Genomic DNA, 24,603 nt, shown 5'->3' on the forward strand with positions numbered 1-24,603 from the left:
ATGCACCAAATGATACCGGAGAAACTGACGGAAGCCAAGCACAGAGAGATGGACACAGGTTTCTTCAGGAAGGAAGAGATTCTTTATTGGATCACCGATCGGGACTCAGAGGGACTAATGTCACCAAAATACAGCAAGTTCTGAGCCCCGGACAATAGTGCAGGCTCCTTATATAGGCACATAACTCCTCCCATATTAAGCTCCACCCGCACATTCTCTTGACCAATCAATACAAATAAGAATTAACTTCCTGCTTGACCGCATGGCCTGTCCAGCACAATGGAGGAGGGGAATACTACATCCTGTATTCTTGCACATGCTCCGTACACTACTGATCGTATCTTGCCTCGTGCAACCAACTGATCGATACGTCAGCATATGCACGTACACATGCCACGTGGCAATCTCGGCCTACTAAATTTATTTTTACCGAGATTCCACCACACCATAATTAAAGAATTTTAAAATATATATATATTAGAGTCCCTATGTGTATGCTATGGGCAACAAAAGAAAAGGGGAGGAAAGTAGCTCCCTCAATGTAAAGTCAAGATAAGCTGCTGTCACTGTTGCTGGTGAAGTACAAGGCAAAAACATCACAATGAACTTAGACACAGAGGTTGCTGTGTCAATTATTAATTATGGCTCATTTTGCAATGCATACAGCAGATGAAGCAAAGTTATGTAGATTGGAAGAGCTGGGAATCATTTTCAAGGTACAGGGAAGTGAGTGGGCATCCCCTATAGATCCAGTTTGCAAGAAGAATAGAGACATAAGGAATTGTGAGGAATTTCACATGGCATCAAATGCACAATTGGTTGTTAATACATACCACAGGGATTGACAAATTTGTCAGGAACCTAGGAGCCAGCTAAAAAAGTTAGGCGCCAGTTTTTTTAATTTTTTTATTTACAAAGCTTCATTTTCAATGACAAAAATACAATCCTTAAATGGTTTCTACAGTCAGTCCCTGCAGGCAACCCCATTGAGTGAATTGAAATGATCTGAAAACTCTATTGTTGAGAATATCAGCTGACACTCTGAGCTAATAAATAATGAGCAAAGTTGGTAGTGTAGTGGTTATGGTGCTTAGATTATCCATTAACCCCTTAAGGACCAAACTTCTGGAATAAAAGGGAATCATGACATGTCACACATGTCATGTGTCCTTAAGGGGTTAAAGTCCTGTTTTCTTTCAGATATAGATTATCTATATTATTATGGGTAACCGTGTTGCTAGCCTTATATATATATTAAACCAATACAATGTATTAACAAATAGAATAAGTAACAACTTCAGTGATGTATTTAAATACACGGAACCTTTTGTCTCCGTCCCACTGAGCTACCCGAGCCTTAACATGTGCTGACCGCAGTGGAACGAACCATTCCAATAAATATTTTAATATTTTCCTTACGCGCATTTGAACCGGCATGGACTATACAATCTCATTGTTGCTGTTTTGTAATGCAATTAAACATTAAACGCGCTTTTAACCTTCGGTAGTGATAATAATACATGTTCACTGTGGTTTTCCCCAGGCAACTTCCGATGGGTTTGCAATCGTGTCCCCACTTCCTGTTTCCTGCACATGTTGGAGTTATGGGGAAAAAGAAGGCACCGAGTACCACTTTAGGTCGATCTCTGATTAAAGAGCGAACCCGAATCCAGCGGGGACCACGGAACAAGGACACCTGGGTAAGAGCCGCTTCAATGTGATACGTGTCACAGGGAGTGGATTCTTCCTACACATGTGGTCATTCACAGGGACTGACAGCTATAGCAACTCTGGACCTTCCAGACATTGTATCTAGGGCTGGCTGAATACACTGGAGATGTGGCCTGTTCTATCACTTACACTCGCAATAATGTGATTTGGGCTAAAACAAGTCGGGTGAAGCTGTAGATCAGTTTTTTTTTTTTGTTTTTCCCCCAGAGCTGCAGTTTTAGGTAAGCTGTGCTACTTGGATTTCAGTTCAGAGATACATTAATGAATCTCTAGTCTATTCAATAAAGTGCATAATGACAGGAATTCAAATTTGAAGGCAAAATTGCCAAGCTGGAAGTGTACCTGTCTAGGAGATTTTTCCAACTCTTCTGTGTTGGCCTAAAATATGGAATTATTTGGAATACCTGACTATTTATTTGCACTTAAGAGAACAATACTGAGCTGTAGTTTTCAGTATGGTTTTGTCTAAAATGTGAAATTATACTATGCACAAAATCAAAAGAAACAAACCTGAATTTACATTTCAGTAAAACTTCAAATAATCATTGATCAGTTACCTGCATGGTAATCTGTACTTAGTAGTAGAGATCAAGTTAATACTATCAAAATTACCTTGCATAAAAAAAGGCTCTCACATTGTATATATTTTGTTTATGTATTAAAAAAAATTGTTTATACTTTTTTGCTTTTGGATAACATTTAATCATTGGATTCTCAATGCAATATGCAACAAATACAGGTCTCATTGATCAACTGATAATCTGGTGCTGATAATCTGCTACCTTTTGTCTGAAAATAGGATAGCTGAAGGTCATGGGAGTTGCAGTGCAAAGATTATCTGAAGAGCAAATTGGTCTAGCTCAATGTTATGTCTCATTATGACTAAACCCAGTTCACAAAATGTTGATTAAAACATTGGTCTCTTGTAGCTTCACACTAGTGAGTTAAATGATGGATATGACTGGGGACGGCTTAATCTTCAATCAGTGACTGAGCAAAGTTCTATTGATGACTTTCTTGCAACAGCAGAGTTGGCAGGAACAGAATTTATTGCTGGTAAGTGAGATGGGATTATTAATATCAATATAATTTAAAGGAGTACTCTAACAAAAATATATGCTAACGGCTGATGTGTTTTAAGGTGACACCACCTGCCTAAAATACTACCTTTTCTAAGCTGCGGAACTTGCTTTCAATAACTAAACTGGTCCATTCACTTTCTGACCAGCACAAACTCCTTTGTTTGTGCTGGACAGTGACCAATCAAGTGATTCATAGAGAAGCATTGTGGACAAATTAAATAATTACAATAGATTATCTGAAAAATATAACATTCACAATAATGTTATATGTAAGTATAAACCCACGGGTTTTTGTTTTTTTTCCAGTCTTACTTTATTTCACATTGGATGCTGCTGGCAGGGGTCAAAGTTTTATGAAGGGAATAAATGAAACCGTTTCAGAGGGTGACACTGAACTCCTAAACAGCGGAGAACTGAGCATTAAGACTGGAGTGGTATGATCTATGCATCAAAGTTACTCCATGAAGTGGTTTCGGTGGTTAGAACATTTCATAAAATGTCATAATCCCATATAAACACATCAGCAAGGAGGCATTTAAAATGTTTTTTGCATCTTTTGCAGTAGGCAAAAATCTTCGTTTTTGCATTGTTCTTGTGAAATCACTCGCAAATGTAATGGTGAATTTAGTGGTTATAATATCTGGGTCCTGCCGAGCACCTGCACCACATCTGGTCTACCCCAACAGGAGACACCAGGTGTCATTTCAGAGCAAAGAAAGACTGGAATCATGGACGGAGACAGCTCAACTGATGCCCTCAGCCAGTGATTGTAGTTCTGCTGTGATCTAAAGTGATATCTGGAGGAAGCACAGGTCTCCATAGGAAGTTTCCAAACTATGCTGAAACTGTTTGACATCTTACTGTGGGTTGGCGTCTGGCCCCATAACCACTACTGCAGGCTGCATTTATTGTGCTTGGACTGTTCCTTTAACTTTAAGGGTTGCTCCAACCCTTTTTCACTATTACTTTATAATGCCATATTGGGCATTGGTAACTTGGTCCACACCCTTTTTTAATAGAAAAAAAACTTGTAACATAAGAATAAACTAACATGGAATACAGCTCCGTGCAAATTTCTCCACAATGGTTTCCATGCCCAGCCCATTGGCACACTGCTTCATTTCTTCTTGGTTAACCCTTTAAGTGTACTTTTACCCTGCTTCAGAGATGTAGCTGTGTTTACATTTAATGTAACCTCTCATAATTCACATAAGCTAGTTCTTTTGCTCCCTTTGGTCAGACTATGTCCATGTTGACTAAAAGGATTGCTAGAAATAGCGGGTGTGATGAGGGTTAGCTATGGCAGTAAATAGAAATACAAAAATAGTTAAAACTGCTTGAGCACATGCTTGCTGATGTCTGTTTCCTTCAGGAGGACATCTAAAGTGATTGTGAGCTTAAATGGAATGAGTTAAAAATGTTTCTTCCCAAAATTATGAAAAATGAATCTAAACTTACTAAATTATAATCTTGGTTGTTTTTTTTTGTGTGTTTTTTTCCAGAGAAACTTAATATCAAATTTGTTCCTGCTGAAGCCAGAACAGGTTTACTTACATCTGAAGAAACAGAGAGGATTCAAAAACTACATGAGGATAATGAACAGTTTTTATGTATACCAAGAAGGTGCCTGATCTGGTTTATATTTAAATAGTTCTAATGTTTAGCATTTTCTCAGTTCATTTACCGTAAGGTGATTTTTTTTTAATTTTTTTTATTATGTGTAGAATTTGTTTTGTAAAATTATATTTGTGGATTTATTGTGCATACATTGATACTTGAGCAATCAATTTAATGTGTACCCAAAGCTCTGATCAGCAGACTGTGCAGTTCAATGAGAAAGGACACTTCAAGTACTTTTTACTTTTAGAAAAACAAAAAACTGAAATGTTTTGTCTAACATACTCATATCAATTTCAGTCTCATCTGTTCCTTAGCAGGTCTTAACATTGGGTAAATACAATCTCAGATGAACAACTCATGACATATTACACCGTGTCATGATTTATTTAACAAAAATTAAACCAAAATGGAGAAGCCATGTGTGGGGGAAAAAAGTACACCTTTATTGCTTCCATAGGCATTAAAACCTAAGTAGCAGACAGGTGCTGCTCATGATGCTTTACCAGCATTATGGCTGTAAGAGCGTTATGGGGGATGTAGTCCACAACATCTAGAGTGCCGAAGGTTGCCTATCCCTGCCCTAAAGCATGGATTCCCAAAAGAGAGTTCCCCAGATGTTGTAGAATTAAAACTCTCTTAATGGTTTGCCAGCCTCTAGAATAACAAAGCATCCTGGTATTTATAATTATAAGACATATGGGGATCTACATTTAGGGAAACCTGCTCTTTTTCCATTCAAATGCTTCTTGTGGAGAATCATTGTGGACCTGTAGCACATGTGTGGCGATCGTTGCACTCTGGCTTTGCCAATGGGATGCTTCTCATAAAGAAGCACTGAATACAGTGCGTTTATGTGACTGGTAATGTTTTGCATTCTTAGACAAATATAACAGGGTTTGTGCACAAAAAAACACTTCATTAAGATGTAGTGATTTTGGTGCATAGTGTCCCTTTTTAAATATTTATTAGGAGTCATCAGATATATTTTCATAGTAATATAAACTTGTTTAGTTAAACCACATACCGTACATTTGAAAGAAAGGCAATTTAATCATCATTGTTTTATTTGTGTGAGTGACTTCTATTTTTAATTAAGCACACTCTAAAATGAGATATTTTGGTTTACTAATTGTTCCAGACCTTACTGGGATGAAAATACCAGCGCAGAAGTTCTCAAGCAATCTGAGAGAGAGACTTTTTTGGAATGGAGACGGCAGCTTGCTAAGTATTTGGACTTTTGGATCATTGTTCTATAAGACTTGCTAGTTTTTTGTTTTACAGATCATTAATTGTGTTTACTTATTGTACAGGTTAGAAGAAGAGAAGAAGCTGATTCTGACTCCATTTGAAAGAAATCTAGACTTTTGGCGCCAATTGTGGAGAGTCATTGAGAGAAGGTAAAAATAAAAATTCAGGATTGCATGAGTTCTTAAAAGTGCACATGGCATGCTATTTTCATCAAAGCTAATGATATGTGAACTGCATATCTGATGATACTCAGCCAGCCTTTAGTCTTACAGTAATAACAAATATCTTGACCGCTATAATTAGCCATCACTGGTCTAGGGATAATGTAGGGCATATATAATTTTACTTGTTCATGCCAAATTATGTATGAAAATGAAATTTTATATTTAAAAAAAAAAAAAGTGCTTCTTGTTAAAACACTCGTTTTCACTAGTGTAAATGCAATGGGAATTGTTTTTAAAGGAACACTAAAGTAACTGGCAACTTCACCTCAGATGGAATACAAACGCTTTAGTGTTCCTTTAAGGGGTAACTCCAACATCCGTGACCATTTCTGCTATTTGAAGTGGTAATGCAGGAAGCAGTATAGCTGTGTAGTATTTCATTTTGAAACACTGCACAAAGTTATTTTCTAGATTGCCTACCACACAATGGTAGGTGTGATGTCCGAAGGGAGCATGGAAAGCATCGCAAGGCACTTTGCCACCAGCGCTGGATATCAGGTGAACAAAAACTATTTTATTAATTTATTTTTTTTACCAATAGAGCATGTTTGTTTGTTTGTTTTTAAGTTAAATGGGTTGGAGTAGCCCTTTAAAGATTTCTGCTGTGACCTTTTTATTAACTGTTTAGCCTAACCATTAGAAATGGCAAATTATGCATTTAGCCACTACTGTGACCATCTTGATGGTGGTTGAAGTGAACAAATTACCTCAAAATGGGAATCTTGTCATTCTGGTATTTTAGTTGAACTTTGTATTTACCATTTATTGTTTTAAATGTGTCTTATCCGTTGTGAATGATGTTCAGCATTAAGGGGTTTGTACAATATGGCTGTAATACATTAAATATTTGGATTGGATATTGTTGTGTCTTCTGCTTATCGTGTTTTAATAGTAGGGTTCTTTATTTTGCAGTGACATAGTGGTGCAGATTGTGGATGCTAGAAATCCTCTTCTTTTCAGATGTCAGGATTTGGTAAGCTCCAGATACCCTTTAAAATATTATGTTTAGGTCTGCCTAATGTGATATAAACTATGCTAGTATTATTATTATTATGCTTTTTATTTTTAGGAACGCTATGTAAAAGAAATAAGCCAGCACAAAGAAAATATTATCCTTATTAACAAGGCAGACTTGTTAACACCAGAACAACGGCAGTCTTGGGCAGAATTTTTTCAGACGGAGGGTGTGAAAGTTGTGTTCTGGTCAGCCTTGGCAGAAGGACAGAGACTCGCTGCTGATGTAAAGGTATGTTACATTACCCTGGTCCATATATATATATTAAGTTTTTACTGTATTTTCTGGTTGAGCTAGTAGTGGATCTCTCTCTAGTTTGTTGGAATTCTTCCACTACAACGGTCTATGTGACCTGTGGTGGAAGGAAGCCGGTTCCCACCACCAATACCTTCTGAAAATAAATCCAATGCCTTGACATTGGCCTTAAGTTTAACGCTGTACAAATTCAGATTAGAGATGTTTATTCTATCATATCATCCGTATACCACCACGCTGTAAGCAATAAATATATATTTAGGACTTTCAGCCTCACTTACACTTGATTTTTTTTTTTTTTTTATGATTATGTAAGCTCATAATGGTTTATTTGTTGTTTGAATATAATTTAGAGTACTCTACATTTGTCTATGATTACAGCTTGGTTATTTTATCCTAATCTTTGCAGTTCGGTTTTGAACTGTTTACTGTGAATAAACGCTTTATTCTTCAGAACTGCTCAGTATTCAAAGTGTGGCTTTATAAGTGTTTTATTGCATGGCGTCTGGATCTCTACCCACCTTTCTTCTGGCTTTTCTGTTAATTTGTGTCACTCTTTAACTTCAATTGGGTTAATAACTGGAGGAGTGAGAGTTCTCAGAAATTCAAAGTGATTTTAACATTTTAAACCAAAATGGAAGAATAGATGGCGCAATTCTAATTCAGCTGTTTTTAGCCTTAATTTTTTAATTCCTAACAATTCTATATTTATTAAATGGCCCTTTTTGTTTATATTCACTTGCGCTAATAACGTGCTACTCTTGTCTTCAGAATAGAACGTAGCTTGTTTTAAAGAGGAAGTTAAATAAGCTTAGCAGGTTTTCATCTCGTTTCATTTGTCATAAACTTATATGTAAACTAAAACTATTCAGCAATTATGATAACGTTAATTATATCTTTCTCACCCCTGCCCCCCCCCCCCCCCCCCCTGTCATTTGTGTTTTCCTGTCTATCAACATGTGGGTTAAGATAACTAACTCTATTAAAGAAACTTGTGACTTTGGTAACAGGATGAGCAGCTGCAGTATGAAGAACAGTCTACCGATAAAGAAGAGTCTACTGATGACGAATATAATGAGGAAGAGGATAATGACATTTCAAGTGAAAACTCTCGCACAAGTGAAAATGAGGGACTTAGTGACACAAGTGATGAGTTTGAAGACTGTGAGGAGGAGGGGGGGGAAGATGATGATGATGATGATGATGATGAAGGGTGGCAGACATGCTCGGAAGAAGCAGAGGATGAAAGGGTGGCTCCAGATCATACATCTGAAAAGACACAAGACATTGTAATCTGTAATCACAGCCATTTAGTTCAAAAAGATGAACTGCTTGAAATATTCAAAGCAATGCACACAGGACAGAGGATAAAAAAGGAGCAAATCACAGTTGGTCTGGTGAGTTCATTTTCAGTATCTTTTTTACACAACAACTCATGAACAGTCAGTGGGTACACATCACTGACATTTCAGACTTCACTATGCTAGGCCTGCTTATGGAAGGTATGTTACTGAAGGTATATTACTGTTACATAATCCTAATGTTTGGCTGCTCTTTTGGTAAATACTCCTGATATAACTTGCTGTTCCATTTATTTCATAGTTTGCAAGTGCAAACCTGCTCACATGGAGAAAATGTGTTTTGTATTTGTATACTGTACACAAAGATGCATAGTTTCAGCCATTTGTACTGACATCAATATTTACCAATACTTGCATACAGAGGGTTCTATTATTCTACACTGACAGATTCCCTAAGGTGTTCTATGTTGCAGTGTGTTTCTTTTGTTTTTCTGTTTTTATTTGTATTATTTGGTGAATGCCTGTCTTGGCAACTATATGCTAAAGCTGTGTTCTCTAGAACCCTGTATAAAATATAATTAAAGTTATTTTAGAGTTGGGACTGGTCTGTTTCGGGTTAGTGAGACAGGCTCTTGAAAACCTGAGAAACTATAGAGGAATGTTACTAGGAGATCAAACTATGTGCCCTTTATCAACAAATACATATTCTGTTTAACAGTTAAAAAGGCAGTAGATCTGTAAGGGCTTTTTTGGGGGAACAGTTTAACTTTTCCGCCAAAACTTTCTGTTGCCTATACATTTAGGAAATATGTATTAAAGTTCAGGCACATTTTTAGTGCATTGTAACTGACATAGTGAAGTAAATTCTTATTATACTGGTGTATGTAAATGAAGTAAATTCTCATTATACTGGTGTATAGTACTTTTAAAGACCCTGAGATGCTGATTAGCAGCATGATATCCAGCAATATGATTTTTTGGTTTCTGACTGTAGAAACCCCACTGAGTATAAGATTGATGTGACAAGTTATAGCTATTCTGGAAGAATTACTCTTCGCTCCAAGCTGTTTATAGTGTCAGATGATAGAACGTCCTAAAAAAGAACCTGTCAAAAGTCTGTCCCCATGGAACATACTAAACCAGATACCGCTGCCATTAGCAATCTTTTTTTTTTTTTTTTTTTTTTTTTTTTTAAATTCTTTATTTTTGTTGTGCAAAAAGTTTACAAACAGGCCTGCAGTGCCACGATAGCATTAACAGGCAAATCAAGGCATTCAGTATCACGACATAGGATTGAACTGCACAATGTTTAAATAAGTAAACAGGGTAATGCAAGTCATGCCAGAAGATGAACAGGTATGAGTAGTAAAAAAAGGTTATGTAAACTGGCATTTTTGGTATTTAAAATAGGATAATAATATAATAATAGTATGCTTCACAGGTATAACCAGCTTCTGATTTACTTATATGTTAGCATGGGATTGTAGAGAAACAGTGAAACGTTCAGGCAATTTGCAATTCGCTTTTCATATGGGAAGCATGTTAGGTAAGTATAAGGATTAATGTTAGGCCACAACATGTGTAGCTGCTGGTCAAGGTTACACCTTGTATAGGTAAACAGGGCAAAAAACAAAAACAACATGCTTTTATGCCACAGAGTAGGAACTAAAATACACAAAACATAGGAAACAAATACCACTGGGTAAGGCAATGTTTAAGAGAGTAGGGACAGCCTGTGACGTCACAACTGCCAATTGTAGTATTGAAACGTCTAGTGCAGCTCATATAATACCACTGGGGGTCAACTATAAGGAAATATGCTATACAGGTGAAAACAAAACATCTGCACACTTGAAAATATATGGTTAACAACAGTGAGGCAAATAAGCTACTCTGGCAAGGTGTGTGGCTAAGTCAGTCAATTCCCAATGAGGGTGATAAGACTAGGACAGGAGGCCATTTGCTTAATGTAGCTTTACATCTCTCGTATTTACACTCTTTTAATTTCCTGAAGGAGTTATCTAAAGCAAATTCACCAAGTGTGTACCTCACCTATAGTGAAATATTTCTAATAATGTATTTTATGTATCTTTCTCACAGGAGCTTATAGTGGTACATACCCCAACAATTTGTTATGCTTATCGATTCATGGTATTAAACATAAAGTAAGGACAGATATGTAGAGTGTCTGTTACATATGAAACATGTAAGGGCTAAAAAGTATCACTCTCAGCAATATTGGTCAAAGTAAATCATAAGTGTTCATCTGAAAAGTATAAGATTAAAGTAAAGCAAAGTATGTCCCCCAGTCATTTACGACCTGACTCTCTACTCTGCGGTTCTGGAGTCCATGTGACGGTAAGGGTGTTCGGTAGTTGTGGATGGTCCGGTATCGGGTAGGGTGCGCCAATCTCGGAGGCCCAGAAGTTTAGCCGATGCCTCTACAGGGCCACTTCATGCAGTCTCTGTGAACTGAGCCTCCATGGATCGAGTCCCATATAGCGGTGCTCCACCGGCCCAGGGCTCCAGCATATTCCAGTGCACTCTGGTCCGCCGCCCGGGCGTAGTCTCCGCATCCGCCGCCTGTGACCTGTCGTGCATGTCGAGTCTTTGTTCTCCCGGGATGCAGACCGTGCCTTGGGACTTGTCTCTGGTTGGACCAAGGCTTAGGTAAGTGAAGGCTGCCGCCGGGGCGGCGTTTCTGCGGTCGCCGAGTTCTCTGCTTCCTCCTCTTCTGCCTCCCAGAGTTTGGCGCTGAGGTAAAGCGGTGGACTGTGGGTTTTGAAGGTTCGAGCAGAGTGGAGGTAGGAGCCCTCAGTGGTTGTCGCTGGGTTTGTGTGGGTGAGGTGGAGATGCATGATCGGCTTTCTATGCGAGACCAAAAATCTTCGCATATTTTGTCAAATCTGTCCATAATGCATTCCAGCCAGTCTGGGCTCCCAAGGTCTGCTTGGTTTCTTGGGGCAGTCGGCGTGTCAGCCATCTTTGTTCCGCCACGCGGTCTCAGCGTTATCAGAGACTTCGGTTGCGGCAGCTTGATTAGCGTTCCCAGTGGGGACCGGGATCTCCCCCGCCGGTCCAAAGGGGGGGGGGGGGTAACGGGGCTTCAGGTGTTTCACTACGGGGTGTGCAGTCCCAGGCGGGAGATCGGCCGCCTCTCCCCACCGACGGTTCCACTGTCCCGAAAGTGCAGTTTTATGAAGGGAAAACTTGCAGGCTTGGTGATCTTTGTCGAGAGTATCGTCTGTGTTCGGTTCGGTGCTGATTATTTCTCTTTTCGTTCAGTTTTAGCCCATTTAGGCCTTGTGCTGGTCGGAGCTGATATAAAGCACGTCTGGCCCGCTTGAGGATCAGGCCCCGCCCCCCGCAATCTTTTAAATAATGTGTAAGATAAAATCCATTGGTTACCCAGCTAGGTGGTGATATGTAGCACTCTTGCTATTCATCCCTGACGTGGTAGCCTGATCCAATCACAGTGCTTCCCCATAGGATTGGCTGAGACTGACGAAGAGGCAGATCAGGGGCAGAGCCAGCATGATTCCAACACAGCCCTGGTCAATCAGAATCTCCTCATAGAGATGAATTGATTTCAATGAATCTCTATGAGGAAACTTAAGTGTCTGCATGCAGAGGGAGGAGATACTGAATCACATGATGCTGTGCACAGTGCTGCCCAGTGCTCTGCTGACTGCAGATCTGAGTGGATGGAGGCATATTATGCCTCCAACTCCGAAGTCCCTCTGATTCACTCTGAGTGACTGCAACTGGAGGTGTTCCTAGCTTTCAATGTAAACACTGTATTTTCTCAGAAAATACAGTGTTTACATGAGAGAGGCTGCAGTGAGCTATAGTTCTCACCTGAACAGCTTCATTAAGCTGAAGTTGTTCAGGTGATTAGTGTCCCTTTAATACATTGCTGGGCTAGTCTGTACCCAATCTTTGATTGCCATTTATTGTCTGTGGGTGCCAGGGAGAACCCTGTTTTTTGTTAAACCACTTGATCCACTGGACACACAGAGCACTGTGCTCATGGACAGATAGCAGAAAAACTGCTACAATGTGCTCTGAAGTTTATGATGCCACAATAATAATTGAGCCGTTAGACTGCAGGGGCATGACCCATACACCAAAACAACTCCATGCTCAAATCTTTACAGTTTTGTAAAAAAATTGTGTTGAATGCTGCACAATAAGCCTGCCTCCTTTTTCACATCTCTTAATGTCAGAAAGACTTCCAAAAGTATGCATATAGCTCAGCCTCCAGCAACACTGATTAAGTCGCTTTTAATTCACAGATAGGCAGTCAGAGAAGTTATAAACTGGTAGTGATATCATTATATGTCTCCTTAGTTGTTCTTTCTTTACAGTGTGTTTTGTAGTTTAGATCACTCCATACCGTCCGTTGCTGACTGTGTGCATACACTTCACAAGGAAGCATTTTTTTTGATGAGCGTGGGATGTGCATAATGAGACAAGGCTTATGATGCAGAATTCTACAAAACATTTATTTGCTTATTTTGTGCAGAAACTATGCTTGATTTTTTGCATGCTCAAATCATTATACCAACGAGGCTAAAGCCTATTAATGGTGTTGAGTGTCCTTTTTTAAATACTTTCCTTAATACAGAGCTGTATAGGTTTATGTTAGATAAGACTGAAGTGCCTGATCTATTTATGCATTTTGATTTTTACAGGTAGGTTACCCCAATGTTGGGAAAAGCTCCACTATCAACACTATCCTTGGAAACAAGAAGGTTTCTGTTTCAGCAACACCTGGACACACAAAACATTTTCAGGTAATCATCAGACTTTTCATAATGTATGCAAGTCTAAAGGGAATCTGTACTGCTTACCTGGTACTCAACTCCCCCTGCCGGCTAGGGATTTTCCATAGCAATCACAGCGCATGCTCTGTGGGTGCTGAGGAACTTCTGCTCTCCGTGTCTCTCAATTCCTCGGCATTGGGTGTATTCTGAGGAGTTGATTATAAATTGCAAGAGCCACCGGACTAGGGCACAACAAAGTATTTTGACTAAAACTTTAGCTTTTATTAGAATCCATTTAAATGTACACCCACTTCCCTCCTTCCCCCCAAATTGATTATTTAATAAAGATAAAATCTTTGTGAAATACTCACCTTGACTGTATTGGAATTTCACTGAAGTTCTAACACAGACAAAACATATGTTAAGACAAAGTAGGGACTATTTTGTTTTAGTATTTTTCCTACACATGGCAAAAAGGCAGAGCTACCTTTTGTCAAGCCCCAGCCATCACCAGTGGGGAAAAAGTTTCTGTCTATGAAGGATCCTGGTTCAAAGCCTCATGCTATTTATAAAGATGTTTTTTAAAGCTAAAATTTTAAATTTGGCATGCTGGGATTACTTTTGTAGTAGTCACAGAATCGAAAACCACTACACAAGAGTGCAATGACTCAGCCGCAGTATTTCGTGGGGAAGTTTCCTCGAGCAGGTCAAACCTCCTATGTAACACCAACACTCTGGCTTTCTTGCTCACATGTTGGTGTCTGAACAGTGACATCAGTCACTCCATTCCTATACATCCTAGCCCAGGCATAGGCAACCTTCGGCACTCCAAATGTTTTGGACTACACCTCCCATGATGCTTTGCCAGCATTATGGGGGATGTAGTCCAAAACATCTGGAGTGCCGAAGGTTGCCTATCCCTGTTCTAGCCACTGCTCGCAGTGCCAGCTAGGAAGATTACATGGCAACCGCTGCTCATGCGCTGTGGTTGCTATGCTTGGGAAAGCAGAAGCACTGCCTGTGGGAGGTCTCTTCTGCTTTCCCTTGTCAGTGATAAAAAGATTTCACTTAGAAGTGGGAGAGACCTATTTTGTAAAGTATTTTCTCCCAAATTATACATTTACTAGCATAATGTATGGGGGATAGCATGCTCTTTACAAAAAACTAAAATGTAAGACCTTTTAATATAAGGTCTACAGTATATATATTAGATATATAATATATATATATTTTATATCTCAGCATTGCTATGTTTGGGTATAGTCTTAAACCCAGATGCCCAATCTTGTATACATAATCCTATTACTTGGAAGTAATGTTTTAGATCTCAGAATGTAGGTATGAAAAAAGCACAGTAACCCATTAAGGTTTTGCTTACAAAGTTCTTTATGTAGTTTTCCTTTCTCTGTTGTTGTAGTTATATTGTATGAATGCATATTTCTTGTTACAGACGCTGTTTGTAGAGCCTGGGCTTTGCCTTTGTGACTGCCCTGGCCTTGTGATGCCTTCTTTTGTGTCTTCTAAAGCGGAGATGATCTGCTGCGGCATTTTACCCATTGACCAAATGAGAGACCATATTCCACCAATCTCACTTATATCCTTTCCTTCTCAATTATAAACCCAACAACTGATTGACTCTGTAAATTACTGTACTGTACTTTTGGGGTCTGTCTTGGACACTTCTACTTTTGGTCATGGTTTTGCGAATGTCAGTGGTAGAAAGAGGATCCAGGCACTCAAAGTATCTTCACTTGTATTTCTTAGGACAGGTGAGGCATAGCAATGTTTCGACCCTTGAAAGGGTCTTTGTCAAGTTTGACAAAGACCCTTTCAGGGGTCGAAACGTTGCGGTGTCTTACTTGTCCTAATAAATACAATTGAAGATACTTGGAGTGCATGGATCCTATTTCTACCACTGATATCTACTCCCTGGGGCTGGTGCTGGCTCTTGGTCCAGTTTAGCACCCGGATCTTCACGTGATTGGAGTGCGTTTTTTTTTTTGTTTTTTGTTGTTTGTTTTTCTCTTTTTGCAAATGGTTTTGGTAATGGACACACTTGGTTCCTAACCTCTTCCATTGGTTTAGGTGGTTATGGTTCTTGGAGACCCTTGCACTGTTTCACTGTTTATTGTTACACCATTCTCCAAAGTTTAACACTGAATTGAGGATCGGTGACCACTCGGAGCCTGGACACTCTATGTTGCTCTGGCTGCTTCTGCATTAGCAGTAATTAACTGAGGGTGTCTGCTGAATGCTCTTTGCCTGTTGCAGTCGCCCATCACAGGTATGAATTGGTATTGCAAAAAATGAGTTACATTCCCCATTAGCTAAACCTCCAGTGGGGGTGTGGGGTCCTCAATCAGTGTCAAACCAATTGAAAACTGCTTGGCACGGAATAGTGCAATGGCGCCAAGGAACATCAGCCCCTATAACTGCATCAATAAGATTAAGTTATTATGGTGACTAGAGTGTGCCTTTAAACTTGTGGCTTCACACACACACAAAACAACTATTTAAGACTGTAGGGAGGTGTGTTGGACCACTTATTGCATCTTTAATTGCTGGTTGTATTTTGCAGGCTGGTGTAGCTGCACCCCATTTGGTGAGTGCTGGTGTATTTCATTTTCACAGGTAAATGGAAAGGCTTTCTGTCTATCTATCTACAAGTCTATCAGATTCTTTGTTTTCTTCCTCCTCTTTTCACCAATGTTCCTTGACATGATCACATTGCCCAGCGTGTCCCACGACATGTTTTGGAAGATGTTTATGGAATCAATATAATAAGACCACGGGAAGATGAAGATCAGGACCGCTGTCCCACAGCTGAAGAACTGTTATCAGCTTATGGATGTAAGTGGTGTTTAGCTTCCCATTAAATATTATATACAAATGTTAACCCCCAGCACTACACTACCACTAAACATTAATCTCTAAACCTACACTATACTCGCTCTGCTCTGCTTTAACCCCCACACTATCCTAAAACTAGCCATAATGCCTATATTCTACCTTACCCCTTGTACATTAACCATGAGCTTATATTATGTTATATAAAAGATACCTTTATCCTCATGGTTGATTATGATGTCTTCAGAACCAAACAATTATATATTTTTTTCAATAAAACTCAACTATGTAATCATATAAAAGTATATATTTTTCATACATTTGGCCCATCTTTAAAAGTGCTTTGATGCACAATGCTTAGTTTGTGACAATATATGTAAAAACCAGTCTGAACATTATGTGACAATATGTAAAACCAGTCTGAACATTATGTAACTATTTTTACAGATATGAGAGGATTTATGACTGCACATGGGCAGCCTGATCAGCCAAGATCTTCTCGATACATATTGAAGGACTTTGTCACTGTAAGTGGTCTTATTACTGTTTACTGGTATTTGATGTTTTGCATCACTCAGTCTTACTATGTCCCTGGCAATAGTTTTCGGCTTTATTGGCCCTGCTTTAGACAGTGGTTGCAGGGCTTGTGACTCCATTGTATATCTATCGTCAGCACGTTACGAAAAGATTAGATTTTGTCTTTGTATAAAACAAAATATGTATAATAACATTTGATGGGTTTATTTTTGAGAATGACCTGTATTTCTGTTGTACAGGGCAAACTGCTATACTGTCACCCTCCCCCAGGAATTGAGCCATTAAACTTTCAGCCGCAGCATTCAGCTTATCGGGAAAGAAGAGAACTTCTTGAGGCCACAGAACCAAAATCTGTCACTGGCAAAAAAGTCAAGCAAATTGAAAATGTTGTGGACAAAACATTTTTTCATCAGGTAGGACATTTGTATTAACAAATGTAAAATATGTTCTGGAAGCTACTTGAATATAATGTGGTTCTTGTTGGTAGAAAAAACTGTTGGTGCACTTGACAATCCATCGGTAACCAGATTAATAACCAAATATTACTGTACCTCTACTGATTCTCCTCTAACCAGCTGGTAGAAGCGATGGATTTGTCATGTACCAAAATTTGAATCCGAGTAACTATTGGAATCCCTAACATATCGTTAATTTGTTAAATTAAATTGATTGATCATTTGTCTGTTTCAGACATGTGTAAATACACATTCTGACCCCTACACTAATATGATGAATGAAAGTGCTGTCTAAGCTGATAGCAAGTTCTGTATATACATAGACTTGCTGTAATCTGTAATGAGCCTTCTTCATATGACAACATTTTCTGTGGGATGTATAATAAGACATGGAAAAGGCTGTGATCACGCGTTTTTTGTTTTTTTATATTCCACTTAAAAATAAATAAATCCCTGAATTTAACACACTTATGCATTAATACCTAGTCATGTTGTGTGGAGTACCCTTCTAGCCACAGGTGTAACAGATAGTGGGGGGATACTTATCAAGGTAAAACCTATATGATATTTTGGGGACAGATAACTGAATGAGGAACGATCACCATGGACAACATTGAAGATTTGACATCCAAAGCAGCACCTGTTTTTACTTGATAAATGTCGAACATGGGATAGTATTCTGATTTTAGTCATTAAAAACACAATGTAATTCACACTGCTCGGCAATTTCTCTCATCACAGCCAGCTACCTGTGCCCGCATCATCGGAGCCAAGGTGAGCCGGGACATAGTGACCGGGGTACTCATTGTGGGGGCTGGGGGGCAAGGCCTCATTCAGTGGCTCAGACCCCAGTCACCTTGGATCCCCCTTCAGCCCGGGGCACCTATCTCTTTATCCATTCCCCCCACATGGCTTCAGCTCGGCTTACCTCCCTCCCCCAGTGACCTGACTGCTGCTTCAGCGATCACGTTCGCTGTAGGACACCATCTACACAGGGCTGGGTAGTACATATCTAAAGCTGTAATATCTGGATAGGAAAGGAGTGCCAGCTCCTGGGGTCAGTCCCTGGTAAATTTTATATCATCAGTCCCTGGTTCACGTGATGATTGTCATCTATACACATATATAGTGCGTTTGCCCCTATGCTACACATTGTGGACTGCCCATTTTTATTCTATTTTATTTTTATTTCTATTCGTATTTTTTTTTTTTTTTATTCATATTAGATTTATTAAAAAGTCTAATATTAATTAAGTTATAGAAAAAAATATTTTAAAATAATTTGGGGGGAAAAGTCGGTTTCGGTTTTCAGCCAAGATCATCCTGAAGTTTCGGTTTCAGCATGAAATTCGAGAACTGACTGTTCACTTGCTGCCTAATATATCCCACCTCTTGACAGGTGCCATTGTAACAACATAATCAATATTCTTCACTTCACCTGTCACTTTCAATGCTGTGGCTGATCAGTGAATGTATATATACAGTATTTCACACAGGGTCTGCAATGTTTGTATAAATGCAAAAAACAAATAAGAGTGGTCAAATACCTTGCTGATATGTATTTGAAAGGATCCTGCAGGCATTACTAGAAGTACTTCATGCATTCTAAAATAAAGGTATTTAAAACTGCTATGCCACTCTTTATCAATCTATAGATTGCTAATGTAATGCTAAAAATTAAAAAGTAGAATCATTTTACTCCTCCCCATACAAGACTGTAGGAATGATATGACCCAAAGTTTCGTGATTGAAAGCAGGGGGTGAGCTTATATTTTCAGCAAGCTTACAGGCATTATATCAATGACTAGTGCCATCTGACAAAGAAATGTGTTCTTCTTCAAGCTATTAATAATTTCTAGCTTATCAATGAGGGTGAGTAAGGCTTTAGGAACTAGATTTCTTTCTGCAAAATAAATGAAAATAAAAACGTTTTATACTCAATTTGTGAAGTGGTTAAAAGGAGCTAAAAAATACTATTCTGGCTTCTGTTTTTTTGTTTTCTCTTTACAATTTAATGTAACGCTTAATTTTGTGCACTTTTCCCTGATATGCAAAATTAAAAATACACTTGCGATTTCTGGATTTCCGAGAGAGAATATATTTGATTTTAGAATAAACATTAGCAGCATTCACATGGGGAGGGCTATATTATGGAAGAAATTGTGCTTTCGCTGCTAAAAATAATGAGGATTCTATTAGAACAGAAAGCCGCTTCATTCACCGCTAATTCTAACTCAAACGCTTTTGGTTGGCATGTGCTGTTATATATCCATTGCATCTTGGCACTATTTTAATCTATTTTTGCCATTTAACAGAATTTGCTGTGTGGCAAAGTGCCACTACAGATTGAAGAATTTTGAAGTACTCTGCACATGAGGGAGGTGATTCAGAAAGTCACTGATGAAAAGAAAATAGACAAAGTTCTACAACTAGAACCATTGCCATGGAAACTGAACATTCTATTGATTCTATGGACATTGTTCCACTTTTAGAACTTTGCTTCACTTTATATATCTACTCGTCTAGAAAAGCTTTCTACATTTAAAAAAAGAAAGTTTGTAGATGTAGCTAATTAGCTTTGCAACAGAAAACTCCTAACTGAAAACCATTATCTCAAATACCAGATCCTTACTCTTCAGCTAGGCTATTTTTGAGAGTATATTTTAGATGTAGAATTGTGTGATTATATAGCCATAAAATTGTATCCCCTTCTTTTGCAGGAGAATGTTCGTGCTTTGACCAAAGGTGTGCAGTCGGTAATGGGATATAAACCGGGATGTGGCCGTGCACCATTAAATGCAACCAGCACCGAGACAGTTTGTGGAAAACCCTGGAAAAAGCATGGCAACAAAAACAAAAAAGAAAAAGTTCGAAGGCTAAACAAGCATTTGGATGCATAAAAATCTCTTCATATGGAACCAAAGATGTCCTATTTTCTTTTGTATTTTTTTTTCCCAAGAAACATTAATTTTGTTTTAACACTTTTTATTTCTAAATACATTGTTGGAATTCTTCTGTAAATATTTTGGATTACAGAATAAAGCTCACTTCCATTGTATCTCAACTGGGTTACACAATATAAACAAAATTCAGCCAAACTATAATATAGACAAAACAAAGTTAAACATTGTTACTGGAATGGGCATGTTTAATATTACATTTCCTGGAGTATAGCACCCAAATGGCATAAGGAATTTATGCAAAAGGAATTTATGGGAAAAATAAAATTGATTCTCATAAACTGCTGGATAAAGAGCTCTCTCTATATTAACTATCTTTCATTCTCACTTAGAGCTGCTATTGGATGGCTAAGTATCTACTTCAATAACTGGGCTGTATCCACTTGGCTTGTGTGTGGTTGGAATATCAGAGCTCATTTAAAGAAGTATTTTACCCGAGTTAGATTCAATTGGGAGACACGGGGGTTCATATTACAGAGATCTGTGTCTGCAGAATGGAGGGAAGAAGTGGAATGGAAGAACATCTAGCAGTGGCACTAAAACCGAGGGAATGTGAATTCTGCTTAAATGGAGGGAAGAGTTGAAACTAAATGAAATAGAGCTGAGATGTAATGTAGTGTGGCAGTCAAAGCCTGAAACTTTTAAAAAGGACAACTAAAATTGTACTGGGCCACACTTATCCCTTTCTGGTTTTTGTACTGGAAACCCTTAAACTTTCTATTTGTAAATGCTATTGCTGTCTCTTTCAAGATACAGATGTTTGAAATATTCTACAAATTTCCTTTAAAGTGATTGATAACCATCTGGTTGGGGTGATTTTTTTTTTTGTGTGGAAATTTCACACTAGAACATTTGTAGTACAGTATAACACAACATTATTTATTTAACAATGAACTTGTTTGATCAATCTTTTGTATGTATTTTTTTTTTATATTTTTGTTTTATCATAATGTTGACAAACCTGACTTGACAAATACATTCAGTTTCCTCATCATATTGTGTTTATAGTCCTTACTTGGGTTCCAAGTGCTATTTACTGCAGAGTTGTGTGTTTCATACGCTAGGAATTGAGCCTTAAAATATTTGTCCTTGCTGCGTATATTATTAATTTCCTATGTTTTGTGATAGAAAGCATCCTACAAAAGACATTAGATATTATTTTGTATTGGCTAGGGCTTGATTCCAAAGAAAAACTCCATGACCTCTACACTGACAGAAAAGTCTAGATATGTCATGAGTCTGGACATATCCCCACCTTTCTATGTATTGTCCTGCCCACTAAATCCATGAACAGCATGCTGCAAATGCTCCACGGGATCTCATTGAAAGCATAGCCAGAAGCAAACCCATGTTGTCAGTTGTTGAGATCCAAGATCGGGGGCTTCAACCCCCAAAGTCTCCCCCTAGCAACGCCTATGCTAGTCTTCTGCAGAATTTTTTTTAGCCTGTTCGTCCAAATCCAATTCCTTTTATTCCACACCCAAATTAATCAGGCAGTCTGAAATCTACCTATGGAGTCTTATTCAATTAACAAGTCTAGTACTTACTAATATGCATGCATGATATAATAATGCATATAGAAGTTGTGATATGTGCAAATCTTAATAAATATAAACAGATGATAGTTTTATTTAAATGGACACTATAATAACCACAACAACTACATCTTAAAGTAGTTGTTTCCGGTGTCTATAGTAAGTCCCTGCAGGCTTTTGAATGTATATACTGTCTTTTCAGAGAAAAGGCAGTGTTTACATTACTGTCTTGGAATCCCTGTAGTGCCAGTTACTCTGCCAGTTACTCTGCCAGCTACTAAAGGTGCTTCCTGAGTCAGTGCAGTATGGAGAAGCTGAACTTTCCTCATAGAGATGCATTGGCTCACTGCATCTCTGAGAAGCTGCTGATTGGCGCAATGTGGCGTTTGCTGCACATGCACAATAGCCTGTTGATGGGGAGAGCATTGGATTAGCTGAGAACATCGAATTTGATTATCTCCTCCAACTAGGCAGCTCTGAGAAAAAAGGTGAGTAAAACACTTTTTTATTGGGGGACAAGGGGATCTGGGGACCTAAACCGGGATTTCAAAACTATAGTCAGGCATACATTTTGTATTCCTGACACTACAGTGTTTCTTTTAAATAAACAACATAGAAATATGTCCCTGTGAAGTTCATACTGTATAAACGGAGCACCTGTGAAGTTCAGTGACTTTTACATCTTCTTGGTATCTTATGTCTGGCCAGCTTTACAGCATTTCTTTGCTGTTCCCTCTTTACCATTTGTATATTACAAAATTACATTTAATTGTACAGTTTTCAATGACATCTACTTAGTTCAGATACAATACCAATATACTGGTCCAATGCCAGACTATGGATTGCCCTCGTCTGCTGCAAAATCTTCTCCAGCCTCTCCAAAGTGGGGTTCCCAAAGTACTGACAACTTGTTGAAGACAGTGTGTGAAAAGGCCTGCTTTTTCTCAAGAGTTGGAAATGGCCGACAATCCAACTACAATGATCAAGTAGGATTGCCATTTTATTCCCTTCAGGAATTGCTGCATTTGTAACAAGATGCACGGCACACAGTCACTATCTGACAGAGCTTTCACCATATTTGAAGCCCCGTCAGTGACTTCAATCTGCATTTCTTTATTGACTCTTCTAGAAAAAAATGACACCATCCTATGAATTGCCTGTGGAGTATTATATAAAGTCACATCCCCATAAACAGTTGGACTGGATGCATACTTGAGATGCTCCAACCTTCATGGGTCATTGTCTGCCAGTACAACTATCTCTAGCTTAATTAACCCCTCCTCTGTCCTAGCAAGCAGGAGTTTGCTATTGTACTAGTAGTAGTTGCTCTGTGGCTTTCCATACTACTTTATCTCTCTTTCCCTCAACACAGCCTTGTGATGTTTGTAAAGGGCATGGTTCAATCCAACACTTCCCCCCCCTGTTTATTTTATTGCGGCACGTTTTTCACTTTGCATTCCCCCATCTTCAATGTGTTCATAATGGTTCCAAATTTTGTTTTGACGCAACACATTGGCTTCTTCTCTTTGGCCTACCAGTGCCGATGCTGCAGGTCGATGAGTACTAGAAGCACGGCAACTTGAAGCTAGCACAATCTTTCCGAGAACCCTTGGACTACTGTTGTTAGTACTAGTGGTGGTGGTAGTAGTAAATGTGCCAGTGCTAGGAGTAGTAATGGAACTGGTAACAGACAAAGTTCTACCAGACCCCACAGTGAACTTTGACATTGGTGTTAGTGAGTGACTGTGCTGCATCATGTATGTTATATACACACACCCATTGAGAAAATAAGTGTACGACATAAAATTACTTGGCTTTTTTTTAATATTTATATATATATATATATATATATATATATATATGATATGTTAGATTTACTATGGGGAGATGGGGGGGGTAAAAGGTTCCGGTACATAGCACTTATATGACAGAGGTTGAGCATTACATCCGTACACCGGATAAAAACAGGTTCTAAGGCAGTATGTTATACAAGCTAGTACATTAAAATACAGGGAGAGTCATCTACCACTTATGCAAGAAATGTAAAGAACAACACGCAAAAGGCTGTGTATCAGAACATGTATAGAAGAATGTGTTGTAGTCGTTCCCCACAACATGCAACACAGGCCTATAAGAATCACATAATTATACTTAGAGTAGAATTTTACAAATTAAGATACTCAGGTGGGGTCGATCTCCATGTGTGCCACAGCGACCACGTATCCCTGGTTATATGAAGGAGGGATATCACAGCATATATGTTTTATTGCAGTAAAAGCTAACTGTATTAAAACATTCACAGTGAAAATGACACGCAGAAGTTAGAAATGAACAAAATGTATTAATTTCTCACTCTTAAAAATGTAATCATATTATATTGTGTTCCATATATAAATATTTGATGTGAAATGAGAGCCCTATTAAATGAAAGCATGATTAGAAAAGCACAAGCAATGTTCATGAAACTACTCTCTGCAGGGCCTGCAGTGGACTGGTCTTAACAGATAAGAAAGCTGCTTGGTGCCCATTCATACCAAGCTGACTTGCCAGTAAATGGGGTTGACTGCCCCTTTCTGGGCAGGTCTATCCCTTTAGAGTGGAGTCACTGACCAAATTGCATCACTGCCCCCCCCCCCCTTCCCCCCGTCACCCTCCCCGCATTACTCCCCTCCCACTGGCGTCACAATTCTCAGGATACAAAAGTTGGGAGGTATGTTGTAGCAGTTTACTTGTATAAATGACTCCACAAAGGCTCACCATTTCTAAATGTAAATGACACTACAGGAAATCTCATCTGGTGAATATTGTGCCTTATTTTACAACCGTTTTGTTTTACCAATTTCACAGTTCCTTCCTGAAGAAACCTGTGTCCATCTCTCTGTGCTTGGCTTCCGTCAGTTTCTCCGGTATCATTTGGTGCATTGGCCGGGAAGCTCATCGTTCAACGGTAGCTGAGAAGCAGAGGCGTGAGACGGTCTCTTTGCCCACGTTCTCTACGGCTGCACCCCTGAACTTCTGTGTGGACCT

The 24,603-nt window shown here is 38.7% G+C and overlaps 1 protein-coding gene across 1 annotated transcript; it reads left to right on the forward strand.

The window, feature by feature from the left end:
* The first annotated feature begins 1,543 nt into the window (after positions 1–1,543).
* LSG1 (large 60S subunit nuclear export GTPase 1) lies at positions 1,544–21,035 on the forward strand. Its single transcript, XM_063442764.1, has 14 exons — positions 1,544–1,700; positions 2,661–2,787; positions 4,316–4,436; positions 5,572–5,658; positions 5,744–5,830; positions 6,818–6,878; positions 6,975–7,151; positions 8,186–8,572; positions 13,171–13,272; positions 14,693–14,836; positions 15,969–16,092; positions 16,537–16,616; positions 16,866–17,039; positions 19,802–21,035. Exons 1-14 carry the CDS (start codon positions 1,554–1,556, stop codon positions 19,979–19,981), a joined length of 1,998 nt encoding a protein of 665 aa, XP_063298834.1. The 5' UTR covers positions 1,544–1,553; the 3' UTR covers positions 19,982–21,035.
* Positions 21,036–24,603: the final 3,568 nt, after the last annotated feature.

Source organism: Pelobates fuscus, chromosome 2 (assembly GCF_036172605.1).
Source record: "Pelobates fuscus isolate aPelFus1 chromosome 2, aPelFus1.pri, whole genome shotgun sequence".
NCBI lineage: Eukaryota > Metazoa > Chordata > Amphibia > Anura > Pelobatidae > Pelobates > Pelobates fuscus.